Genomic DNA, 13,408 nt, shown 5'->3' with positions numbered 1-13,408 from the left:
TGTTCCTTTCCAGAAAGGGGAAAAAAAACATCATCAAAGTAGTCCATGTGTGACATCTGTGGGTTAGTTAGAATTTTTGAAGCATCGAAAATAGATTTTGGTCCCAAAATAACAAAAGCTACGACTTTATTCAGCATTGTCATCTCTTCCGTGTTTGTTTTTAATCCGCGTTTACGACTGCGCAGACTCCCTCAGACTATAAACGAAGCTTGTGCGCACCCAAAAACACATCAGCAGCGTGCGTCACTGCGAAGGGATATAGTCGGTTGATTTAAAACAAACACGGAAAAGAAGACAATGCTGATTAGTAGTTTTCGTAGTGTTTGTTATTTTTGGACCAAAATTTATTTTGGATGCTTCAAGAGATTCTAACGAACCCACAGATGTCACACATGGACTACTTTGATGATGTTTTTATTACCTTTCTGGTCCTTCAGGAAAGGAACAGTATACCATACATACGTGTTCAATGGAGATACAGAAAGCGCTCAGACTAAATATAAAATATCTTAAACCGTGCTCCGAAGATGAACGCAGGTCTTACGGGTCTGAAACGACATTAGAGTGAGTCATTAATGACAATTTTCATTTTTGGGTGAACGAACCCTTTAATGTCCTGTAGAGCCGATGGAAACCAGCTGCGGCTGAGTTGACATTGGCGATCCTTTTATGCCTTCTGTAAGCAGAGACGTCACACTGGTACCAGCCTACAACAATGAAACAATGAAAAGCATCAGAAAATGTTTCATGCAATATTGAAACTTTATTAAAAGCTAACATAATGCATACTGGCACCAGTTCCAATAGAGTATGTGGATGATGATGAATGAGGATTAACAGTGTCTATTTGAAATGATTACTTTTAATTTATGAATTGAGTGTTACAATGTACATGTCATTGTCCCATTACCACATTTAGAAATGTGTGCACATGCCACAGAAATAAAATAAATCCTTACCATCCTGCTCATTATCAGCTTTCTCCAGTCTGTCTTCTTTCCCACCGGTCATCTTGGAAAATTAAATGTCCACATGCAGTGAATAAAACAGAAAAACAGAAACAATGAAATATTAATATTAACAAATTATAAAACAACCTTTTTGTGCTCAGCAGCTTTGTTAAACAAGTATTAACTTACCAAGTGTAACGTAATATGATGTGACTGGATCCTGGTCTTCCATTACCTAGTTAAAATATATAATAATAAAAACAACACCATATTATAATGCTGTAATCATATGAGTCATAATTTAAACCAACGAAAAAACGTAAATGTTAAATGTTTTCATCCCGTAATCCATACAACTTTAAATAGCTTAGTCAGTGACAAGCTGCTGGCACAAAGTGGCGCGTTTTTTAAACTAACGTTACACAACCATAGACTTTAAAATATATAACATTACACAACACACGTCGCCACAACGTCGTTTAAACTAACGCATAGTATTTGGTAAAAGCCAAAAGGGACTATTACAAGTTTAAACTTAAGGAACCATGCATTAACCTTTAAGTCTTTTTAAAAACAATACCTATAAACACCTTTGCAAAACGTGAGAGCCCGCTGGCCTAAAGTTAACACACAAACATTCGGTGTGTGGGAACATGGAAACGGCAAAATAACGGTTAAAACAAACAAATTATATTTCCTAGACAATTAACACAAATCTTTCTCATGTTATGTGGAGAAATATGTACTATTTTACGCGTTTAATTAAATTCACTCACCTGAGGGAGAATCGAAGCTGGCCAGCCGTCAGTTTGTCATTGTTGGAAACGGAAGCGACTGCGCATGCGCAGGCAGCGCAGCAATGTTATTCCAGTTTTCCCCCAGACTTGTTAAAATGCGATATTCACATTTGCAACGTGATAAATAAATCCAATAGTTAAAGTTGCCAACACCCATTGACTATTTGCAACAGAAAAGATGCCTTTAATGTAAACATACTACTAAATGGGTTTTACACAGTAATTGTGTAAACAGTTGAACACTATATTTACACATCATGTGTCTGTAGTAACACAAAATGTGTTACGAATCCCTTAACACAAATTCTGTGTTCATTTTTGACACATCATTTTTAAGAGTGCACAAAGATGGCAATATCCGAAATCCTTGTCCTTGTGGGGACATTTTTTGGTCCCCATGAGGAAAACATCTTATAAATCACACAGAAGGAGTTTTTTTTTTTTGAGAAAGTAAAAATGCAGAATGTTTCCTGTGATGGGTAGGTTTAGGGGCAGGGGCAGTGTAAGGGGATAGAAAATACGGTTTGTACGGTATAAAAACATTACCCCTATGGAATGTCCCCATAAAACATGGAAACACGTGTGTGTGTGTGTGTGTGTGTGTGTGTGTGTGTGTGTGTGTGTGTGTGTGTGTGTGTATGCTATAACAAAATCCTACTTCCACACACATATTAAACCTACATAAACGCATCGTGTTTATATGCATGCACTGTGTGTGTGTCTATACAGTTTATATATATATAATATATAAATGCATGTGTGTTTATATATAGGCTACATTATAATTATACACAGTACACACACATATTATGTAAACTAACTTTTATTTTGGATGCAACTAATCATGATAAATCGTTTGACAGCACTATATATACATACATATGTATATATATATATATATATATATATATATATATATATATATATATATATATACATACACACAGTGTCACACATACACACACTAAAATTTTTTCAAAAATAGGGCACAATGTACTGTAATGATGTAACAGAATTTTCTGTATTTATTTTCTACAGGTGTTTTACCTGTATTTAGATTTTTGCACTTAATTGCGTTTTGTTAGGGTTATTGGAAATGTTTGTAAAATTACTGGATAATGTCTGGGTAATAACCTGCCAGTACTTTTTCTGTTATTTTACAGATTTATTTTCTACAGTTAATATATTTATTAAACCTTGTATTTTCTTTAGGTCTATTTATTTAAATATACATTTTTTAAATGAACTATATATTTGAGGACTCATTTTTATAGTTAAAACATTTTATAAACATTTTAGTTGTATCAGAAGAGGAATTTTCATATTATTTTAATCAAACTTGTTTTTCCTTGAGGTTTAAATTTAATTGACAGTAATTTATTTATGTGTTTAATATATTTAACACAAAATAACAATGAGCTGATGTTTTATAGCCCATGAGGTCACACAAGGTCCTGACACATTGTTTGGAATGTAAATGTTTATTAACACTTTGCAGAATTTTTACCCCAAAATAGCAAAACATGACAACAATGAATATGTAACAATAATAAATAGTGTGTAAGAAACATGGCACACGTCAGCCTCGATGAGTGAGGTGTGGGATGTGCTCTGTTAGTGTAACAGCAGATGGTAGCAGAACACAAACCCACTGAAGGTCCACATCTGACTGTCTGTTTATGAGTGTTTCTACACCATATCCCAGAGTCCTCTGCTCCGACTGACATTCATATTCATCTTGTGTTGTGGCATCCATTAAAGTCCCTGAGTGATCTCCTCAATGGGTTTCCTCATGTGTCAGGATGTGTTCTAGTGTTCATCAGTATCTGCTGTGTTCATCCGTCGCTGTCACAATAACGTCCATCCAGATTCTCATGGCTTCAGCGCTGTGGGCCACGAGGAAAAAGAGCCGCTCGTATGTTTTCACACAGAACGTGAGGCTGGGCCGCGGAGACTGAGGATGACACAATGAGACAAACATAGTCAGCATGAGAAATGTGTCAGAAATCCCGCAAAACTGTACAATGACTATGTGCTTTCACAAAATAGGACCTTGGGCTACTCTGCTAAAATTAGTTTGGGTTAGAGTCACAGTTTTGTGTCTATTATTTCAGATTGTGGTCTGTTTTTTTTCCATTTCAGGAGGCGTATGAACTCACCGTTGTAGCCGTTCGTAGATGATCGTAATAAACCTCCTCGATGGCCTGAAAGTAAATGACCCCTTTGAGTTTCTTTTCATCTAGTTCTGAGAAAACAACGACAAGAATATTGAGATATCAATAAAAAAGCTGCAGATATTCATCACATTTCTATACACTGTAAAAACGTTTAGTGTGACGTGTTGCAGTGACCATAGATGTCAAATTTATTCTCGCAGTCCCCCTAAGATTATAAGTTAATATTTCAACAATTTAAGTACAAATTTGCATGTTCACAGCTCTGTTCTCTGATGTGGGTTAATGGTCACATTCAGGGTTAAGATACACTGCCGTTCTAAAGTCGGCAAGATTTTCAATGTTTCTTAGAATAAGTCTCTTCTGCTCACCAAGGTTGCATTTATTTTATTAAAAATATTGTGAAATATTATTAAAATGTAAAATAACAGTTTTCTATTTGAATATATTTTCAAATGTAATTTATTCCTGTGATCAAAGCTGAATTTTCAGCATCATTACTCCAGTCTTCAGTGTCACATGATCATTCAGAAATCATTCTAATATGCTGATCTGATGATCATAAATCATTTATTATCAATGTTGAAAACAGCTGTTTTTTAAATTAGAACAGTGTTTATTTTAAATATATTTTTTTGTAACATTATAATTGCTTTTGATGAATTGAATGCATCCTTGCTGAATACATTTATGAATTTCTTTAGGTTCTTTAAAATAAATTAAATAAATAAATTCTTACTGACCCAAAACTTTTGAGCGGTAGTACAATACATACATACTACAAAAGCTTTCTATTTCACACAAATGCTGTTTTGTTTTTTTTACTTTATATTCATCAAAGAATCCTAAAAACCTTTACACAACTGTTTTCATCATTGATAATCATAAATGTTTCTTGAGCAGCAAATCATAATATTAGAATGATTTCTGAAGGATCATGTAACTCTTTTTGCATTTTTTATCAAATAAATGCAGCCTTGTTGAGCATAAAAAGACTTCTTCTAAAAACATTAAAACTTTTTGAAGAGCATTGTAGTTAACTAAAACTATAAAAAAATCATTACTACTAATAAAATAAACATTAACTGAAATGAAATAAAACATAAAATCAAACTTCAGCTAGTTGCCAAATCAACATTTCTCATTCTGATTTAACTCATTTCATAACCTAAAAATGATAAAAACTACGTAGACTTTCACAAAAAATGTATATGAAATAAAAATTATAAATATTAAACATTCAAAATATGAAAAAAACTATAATAGTATCTTAATGACACTGTATGACATACAAGTAAACAGATAAAATATATTTTTTAATGTTTTAAAACTATATATATATAGTTTTAAAACATTAAAACAAATGTTTACTTGCATGTAAACTTGCAAATGTGAATCTAAGGCACATTGCGTTTCCAAATACACGTTTATCTCACAGGGCTTGCAGAAATGCAGTTTTGTTTGATTAATTGTGCAACCCTAGATTAATTTATTATAATGTCACATTGGGATTTAATAATTAGCTTTTTATCAACTTTTTATCAAACCCGTGTTAATGGATGCGTTGTTGTAATAATTTCTCTTGCTTTTTTTCTTCGTGCCGTACCGCTCTTTTCCTCACCGGTGTAATATGCCAGTCTTTGGTGGTCCAGATCAAAGATAAACCACCTCCTCCTCCACGTCTTCACTCGACCTCCACGCTTGGTTAGAAAGCCGCCACACCGCCGGGGAGATAAATTAACTCCCATGCACCCCGTCACATTATGACCCAGAGACTCCACGTGAGCGCGCAGGTCAAAGTTCGCCGTCAGAGAAAGCGGGACACCCTGCTGCACAAAGAAGAGGAAATAAACATGAATAAAACACAGCATTTTCTGTGCTGATTTTGGCTGGACATTCTACAGATTTTACAGAAAGGATTTAAAAATAGTCAAATATATTAAACAGAGCACTCTTTCACACTTGAAATAGTTAACAAATCCTCCTGGGTATTCATCCTGACGTTTCACACAGTACATTCCTGAAGCCTGGGTTGACATCCTGATTTGCATATCAGTGCACGATACGCTTGTATAAAAGCTCTAGCATTGTGCATCCTCGCATTATACATTGGGGACTGTACTATAAACTTTTTCTTGAATGCACTGTACTATAAAGCTAAGAATGAAACTGCCTCAGTCCCATTGTCTTGTTTTCGGTGAACCATTTGACATTTTCCTCATTAAACGCAACATTCAGTGTTTTTGTGACTGTCCGATTGGACGCGATTGGATGGCAGTTGGCATCTCAATGTGGGGTTAACACGGCAAAAGTGCTCCAGAGCAGGTTTCATAACCCCGGGGAAAGTGGTGTTAAATTCGCTTCTAAATTACTGACAGGCATGAATTAGATTTGTGCCCCATAGCAGATGGAAATCATTGTCATGTCATGTAAAACACTTCAAATTCAGTAATATTATCGATTTGACTGCGCTGAAATAGGATTTCACTGCAATGGACATTGCAACCTTGACACTAAAACGTTTAAACTGAACTAAATTGACATTAAATCTGACTTGAGCTGAGTAAAGGGCCGTTCACACAGAACACGGTTTTCAATTCCACTGGCCACTTCTCCATTAGTTTTCTGTTAACACATGCTAGAGCTAGACAGATGTGTTTGACCATTGCGCTCACATCTTGCACATGATACAGCGTTTTAAATACGCAGCGCTCAAGTTCAAATTAGTTCAACAACTTTTAAACGTTTCGTCTCAGGACCTTGCAGTTTTTCCCCATTCCACTGTCAACATCTTGTGTTTTTCAAAGAAAAACCGCATTCTGTGTGAACCAGCCCTAATGAAACTATTGTCGTCTGTAGAGCTGCTTTACTGAAATCAAATTTGCTTCATAAGTCATTTTGCAACATTAACACGGTTAATGGCTTTAATTTGATGTAAAACATCGTGAGGGTGAGTAAATGATATCAAAACGTGCATTTCATTTTCAGACGTACCTCAGGCGTCCTGGTCGTTGAGTTCATTTGCAGCCGCTCCTCAGCATGCAGCTCTGGTTTGGATGAATCCATCTGTATTTTTAAAGACTGTCGCTCCTTCTGTCTGTGTTGCTCTGCCAACAGCCGCTGACGCTCCTCCTGCATCGAGATAAGCGGAGAAACTGCCATCAGACTGTGTTAGTTTGGGTTCTTTATGAACGCGGCAAATTCTTTCACTTTCATTCTTTCACAAGTGAACAAGGGATTGTGTCTAAGGATATTGCTGACTCTTACGGCAAACTGCTCGTGATGCTCCTCATATCTAAGTCACGATCATGAATTTTGTGCTGACGATTAATTTAATTACAGTATTTACATTAATGTAAGGGTAGGCTTAGGGTCGGGGTATGTGTAGGTGTTAATAAAACACAATCTCATAAGTAGCACATTTATTTTTTGTTTTATTGTCGTGAGATTTTGCCTCACTTCCGACCATTGCTGTACCCCTTTTAGCCACAACTCTTCTTCTCAATGAATGAAATAATGATAAAAACCTGTACTGATTAAATGAATTACCATGACAACTAAAGAGTGGCGGAAAATTGAACAAAGGAACACGTGACTGAAAATAACAAACTAAAAGTCCATGCAAATGAAATGAACTAAACAAAAATGTGACATATTTAAATATATAATAAATATAATATAATACCTCTATTTAATTGAAAGAAGACCTCTGACTCTTTTATATTCTCAAAATGTGATAGAAATAGATTAGCTCGAATAACCTTTATCAGATCTATGATCAAGGTCTATTGGATGAAAGTGTATGTTAAACGAATAAAGGGCCAAGGCAACGGTAAATGTTTATAGAACAGCTGCATGAACAATCATGAAGTTGGTCATGTGATCATATGCAACTGAATCACAGCTGAAAACACGAGTTGGCATGAAAGTGAGTGATTTTGTTGAATGAATGATATTAGAAAAACAACAAGCACAAGATTGTGTCAGGTCAGTAACTCACTCTCTCTTTCAGTAGACGTTCCCGCTCTGCTTTGGCCTCTCTGAGTTTCCGTTCGATCTCCACCAAATCCAAGAGGTTCTGGGGGCTGTAAAGATGAAAGGTCACGTAAATCAGCCGGAGCTCTCATTAATGATTATATCAACAGAACACAATCATTAGTAGTTCACACAACAACGATTTCACAGTCAACATTAGTTAACCACATTAGTTAACATGAACTAACAATGCATCTTAAAGGGTTACTTCACCGCTTTTTCATACTGAACTATGTTATTCCCTTAACTAAAACGAGTTGATACATACCTCTCTCGTCTCAGTGCGTGTACTTTATCGCTCTGACGCGCAGTGACGGTTTCTGATAGCATTTAGCTTAGCCCACTAAGCCCAGTTCATTCACTATGGTACCAAACAGAGATCAAGTTAGAAGTACCAAACACCTCCATCTTTTCCCTATTTAAATACAGTTACACGAATAGTTGAACGATCAAGTATGGTGACAAAATAAAACGTGGTACTTCTCTAATCGGATTAAAAAGGAGAACTATAATGTATGGCGTATTAGCACTTCTGAGAGTACTTCGGCTCGGCGCAGTAAAAAGTCCCGGCCGAAACATCTTTCCTCACACCTCCCCCTCACTCTCTCATTTCTGTCAATAGGGAGGGAAGATGTTTCGGCCGGGACTTTTTACTGCGCCGAGCCGAAGTACTCTCAGAAGTGCTATTCCGCCATACATTATAGTTCTCCTTTTTAATCCGATTAGAAACGCGCCACGTTTTATTTTGTCACCATACTTGATCGTTCAACTATTCGTGTAACTGTATTTAAATAGGGAAAAGATGGAGGTGTTTGGTACTTCTAACTTGATCTCTGTTTGGCTCCATAGTGAATGAACTGGGCTTAGGGAGCTAAGCTAAATGCTCTCAGATCATCACCGCATGTCAGAGAGATTAAGTGCACGCACTGAGACGAGAGAGGGATGTATCAACTCATTTAAGTTAAGGGAATAACATAATTTGATATGAAAAGGCAGTGAAGCATCCCTTTAAAGCATCTTAGCTAATGCTAATTTAAACATTTACAAATACATTATTGGAATCAAATGTTGTATCTGTTAATATTATTTAATGGACCTCTGCTGACATGAACTAACAGTGAACAGTTTAACAAAGCTTAATAAATACTGTAACAAATGTATTGCTGCTTGTTAGTAGCATTGTTGCATTGACTAACATTATCTAATGGGACCTTATTGTTAAGTCTTACCAAAATGACAATTATGACATTAATTAAATGATTCACAATACACAAAGCAGCGTTACAGAAAATCGTGATGTTATTGTTAGCAATATTAGAATATTTGTATGATTTATAGTTGCACTTAGTAGATTAGAGCTCGGCAATAATATACTTACATTTTGCAACAATAATCTATATTGCTATACATGAGTGTACTATATGTATGTGAATAAATATGAATATATTCAATTTTATACATACATACATATATATATATATATATATATATATATATATATATATATATATATATATATATATATATATATATATATATATATATATATATATATATATACCATTTTATATAGAGATCTGTGTTAATAAGCTTTATGTGAGTATACTGCATGTATGCAAATAAAGGATATACTTAAATATACAACTATATAAATATAAATAATCCAACCTCATATATATAAACACACATATTGCTGTGTGTAATTTAGTGTATAATATATGCTAAATTATAATATAGAGATTAAGGAGTATAGAGCCATTATTGCCTAAACATCTTCCTTTCTACCCAAGCAATGAAATTTTGTTCCAGGTTTGATGTCAATTATTGGTTTACATGCCGAAAATGGCACATTAGCATGCGATTTACTTATTTTAGGTCTGTTTCTCACACAAACCCACTGACTCAGAACAAAAAACTAAAAGACATGAGTCATATGGACTATTTTCATGCTACTGTTATGGTGCATTTTGTCTTTTCAAATTAGACATTCCTAGTCATGGATCATAAATTGTTGTTGTATGGAAACAAGCTCCATTAAAATAGAGCATTAGAGATTCTCCTGTAATGTCCCAGGGTATAAATGACAGCATACGGGTTTGAAAGAAATCATGACTGCAACATTTCTTTTAACTGTTCCCTTCACAGATTTCACCCACACGCAGTCAGTTTAATATGTTTACTCAGAAACACCTCTGATTCATACGCCTCAAATAAAAGGCTTCACACACACATGTAAACATAAACTTGTTACAGCTTCACACATTATTATAATTCAGAAATAAAGCCAGGCTGCTGGTTTGTGGCACTCACCTGGGCGCGCGGGAGGTGTTGGCGCTGTTGCATGGTGCGTGAGAGCCGTTCCCATCGGTCTGCGCTGATCTCAGTCCATTACAATGTCCATTACTCAGTCTGTGGGTGGGATGAGGAAGGCGAGGCGACAGAGCCTCAGAGGTTTGTCTGTCTGGAGTCATTCGCACCAACACTAACATATGAAAGCAAAGGGACACATTACATTTACATTTAATCATTTATTATAAGCTTCTGCTGGCTAATAAACATCCTATAATAAACACATAATAACCACTGTGATCTTTTGACTTAACTCACAGTCTTGTATTTTACGTATCGGAGATAATTATTATTTGACATATTTTAAATGATTTAGTTATTTCTGTACATTTAAAATGTCCAGTACTGTTGTTTCCCTTTTTGTACCTCATGTTTGTTGAAGTATTATTAGAAAACTAATAGTTAATATAAATTAAATACTGTGAACCATTATAAAACTCAAAACGCTGCCTTACAGTAATTACAATGAAATTGTACCCATATTTATAATATAATATTTTAAATAAATATTTTTGAGGTCTCATGATTTCATGAGAGGAAAAACACAAGTAATATATCAAACAGAAAAAACAACATTAGCAGGATGAGTTATGAAAGGAGGTTCAATTACTCTTAATTGGCATTTACACACACACACACACACACACACACACACACACACACACACGCACACACGCACACACGCACACACGCACACACGCACACACGCACACACGCACTGGCAACTGCAGCATATCAATAGAAATTCTCTGTAACACTTTACACTAAGGTTCACTTTGTAAAGGGTTTATAAAGGTGTTTGTTAATGACTAATAAGTCACTTACAAATCCATTATACATTTATTGATAAGCATTGATAACTGGATGAATAAAAAGGGTTACTTGAATGCAATGCCTGCCAAATAGTGAGCCATCTTTAACTTACATTATGAAGGCTTAATAAATGCATTTATTCACACTTATTTCACTTAAAACCAGAATTATTTCCTGATGTAGCAAAAACTGTATATCACCGAGAGACTGAATAGTGCTGTATTTGTGTTTTTTTCTTTAATATCTCATGACATATGCCACTTTTGTTACTATGTTGCTTACCAGAAGTTACTCATGATACTTTGCAAAAAGGTAATAATGCCTATCCACAGAAATATATACAACTGATTTATTCTTATACAGATTATCAAACCTTATTTTGAAAAATCTAAAATAAAACAATAGCACAGCCATAACTTGATGAAATATGAATAATAATTCTGATATTCTGGAAAAAAAAAAATTCTGAACCTTAATGTAGGGTGGACACCTGTGAACCATTTTTCATGTCTTACAAACATTAATAACCTGTAAAAGTGAACTGTCACAAATTTTGTTACATCAGAAAATAATTCAGGAATTTGGTGTTGAGTGAAATAAGTGTGAATAAATATTAAGCATTTATAACACGAGTTAAATATGGCTCACTATTTGGCAGGCATTGTGTTCAAGTCACCCTTTTTTATTCATACATTTATAATTGCTTATCAATGATTTATAATGCATTTGTAAATGACTTATTAGTCATTAACAAACACCTTTATAAACCCTTTACAAAGGGAACCATAATGTAAAGTGTTACCAAATTCTATAGAAAAACATTTTTAGTCCTGGAAGTATTTTCCAAACCTTCTTTCCATCGTCATATAAAAGGTATTATCAAATAGGAAGTGCAATAAAATGAAGTCACGTCCCATAATTCAGTTATTAACTTGAAGATTTCTGGTAGCACTTTATTTGACAGTCCTGTTTTGCATGTATACAATTCTATGTACTATGAGTACTATGTACTATATGTACAATTCAATTACAATAACTGGGTACCAACCCTGAACCTAACCTAATGTGGTTACCTTACATTACCAGTACTGTAAAACAAAGTGTAACCAGATTTCTTATGGACAAATTTATGTAAAGAAGGTGCATATGTACCTTCACACACAGACACTGTTCCATAGATTGTCTTAGTTTGATCGACTTCTTCATGAGATTAATTACTGTCAGGTTTATTAGAGACAAACAAAAGCATGACTGTGTGCAACTGCAGTGGCTCCACTTGCTTTTCCAGTATGTGGCAGCAACACAGACACACCTTAATGAAAACTCTGACAAAGGCTCTTGACAACTAATAAGCCACGACATGCAGCACTGTCATGGTGTTTGGCTGTTGTACTTTCTGTTTTGTCGTTTTGCATGCTGCATGTTGTCTGTGCATTTATCGTCTTGCTCAACTGCATTGCCGTTTGACCTACTTACAGTCTGAGCGCCAGTTAAACTGCATTTCATCACACCAGATATTTCTGTACAAGCATCATTGCAATAAAGCTCAAAGCGTACATGTTGGTTTGCTCACCTTGCGCCGAGAGAGGTCTATCTGAGACTTTCCTATGCGAGCTCCGTCTGCGGGGTAAACTGGATGTATCCTTCAAAGATTCCTGGAAACATGGTTTAAACACAGTCAATGTGCTGACCACTAAAGGTTTAGATGTCAAACCATCTGATGCACATTCACAGTCTACCTGTGCTGCTTTGTGAATGGTCAGAGGGCTGAGTGACACCATGCAGGGGGTGGAGCCAGTGATGTTGGACCAATCAGTGAGCGGCTTCTTCTCTTTCAAACTCTACAAAGGCAAATGTCCTTGATTTTTAAATAAATATTCATAACAAAGAACTAAGGCTGAGGGACAATACTAACTGCAGTTATTAAGACAATAAATAACCTAAACATAAAAGATCATAATAAGCCATTTGAAATACATTCATACACAAAAGGCTCTGTTCTAAAACCTAGTGCACTGCCATGTTGCTTACATAGGCAATAACTGTGTGTCATAGAAACTGTTGTAAATGTGATGAGCATAAAAATTAACAGCACAAAAAATATTGGGTAAAACAAAAATATACATTAAATAATCATTAAAATCAAAATACATAAATAATGATGAAATAAAAACAAAAACACTTATTAAAAAACATAAAATATGATATTTTTTTACCTGCATGTCATGTGACCAATAAACCCCACCATAAAACCATGAACATGCAAATGTAATGTTAAATTAATAAAATT

General features: G+C 34.9%; 1 protein-coding gene and 1 long non-coding RNA gene across 6 annotated transcripts in view; both read right to left on the bottom strand.

Annotated features, from left to right (window-relative positions):
* On the bottom strand, positions 1 to 1,523 carry LOC137083564 (uncharacterized). The gene is made up of 3 exons (XR_010906520.1): positions 1,140 to 1,523; positions 960 to 1,011; positions 1 to 707 (listed from the first exon to the last, which is right to left on the bottom strand). It is a non-coding gene; the product is annotated as an uncharacterized lncRNA (long non-coding RNA).
* A 1,686-nt stretch (positions 1,524 to 3,209) lies between these two features.
* phldb3 (pleckstrin homology-like domain, family B, member 3) overlaps positions 3,210 to 13,408 on the bottom strand; it is a 33,526-nt gene continuing 23,327 nt past the window's right edge. For 3 of the 5 annotated variants that reach the window (XM_067447911.1, XM_067447913.1, XM_067447912.1), the window contains 8 exons: positions 12,858 to 12,959; positions 12,692 to 12,773; positions 10,267 to 10,438; positions 7,922 to 8,006; positions 6,916 to 7,053; positions 5,528 to 5,750; positions 3,907 to 3,992; positions 3,210 to 3,701 (listed from right to left, as the gene is read on the bottom strand). In XM_067447911.1, coding sequence (XP_067304012.1) covers positions 3,567 to 3,701; positions 3,907 to 3,992; positions 5,528 to 5,750; positions 6,916 to 7,053; positions 7,922 to 8,006; positions 10,267 to 10,438; positions 12,692 to 12,773; positions 12,858 to 12,959 — 1,023 coding nt within the window. In that variant the 3' untranslated portion in view covers positions 3,210 to 3,566. The remainder of the gene's footprint in view (positions 3,702 to 3,906; positions 3,993 to 5,527; positions 5,751 to 6,915; positions 7,054 to 7,921; positions 8,007 to 10,266; positions 10,439 to 12,691; positions 12,774 to 12,857; positions 12,960 to 13,408) is intronic. The other 2 variants (XM_067447915.1, XM_067447914.1) reach the window with 2 other exon arrangements.

The sequence above is a fragment of the Pseudorasbora parva genome, chromosome 7, assembly GCF_024679245.1.
Source record: "Pseudorasbora parva isolate DD20220531a chromosome 7, ASM2467924v1, whole genome shotgun sequence".
Lineage (NCBI taxonomy): Eukaryota > Metazoa > Chordata > Actinopteri > Cypriniformes > Gobionidae > Pseudorasbora > Pseudorasbora parva.
Note: the sequence above shows the minus strand (reverse complement) of the source record. Positions and strands in the feature narration are given on the sequence as shown.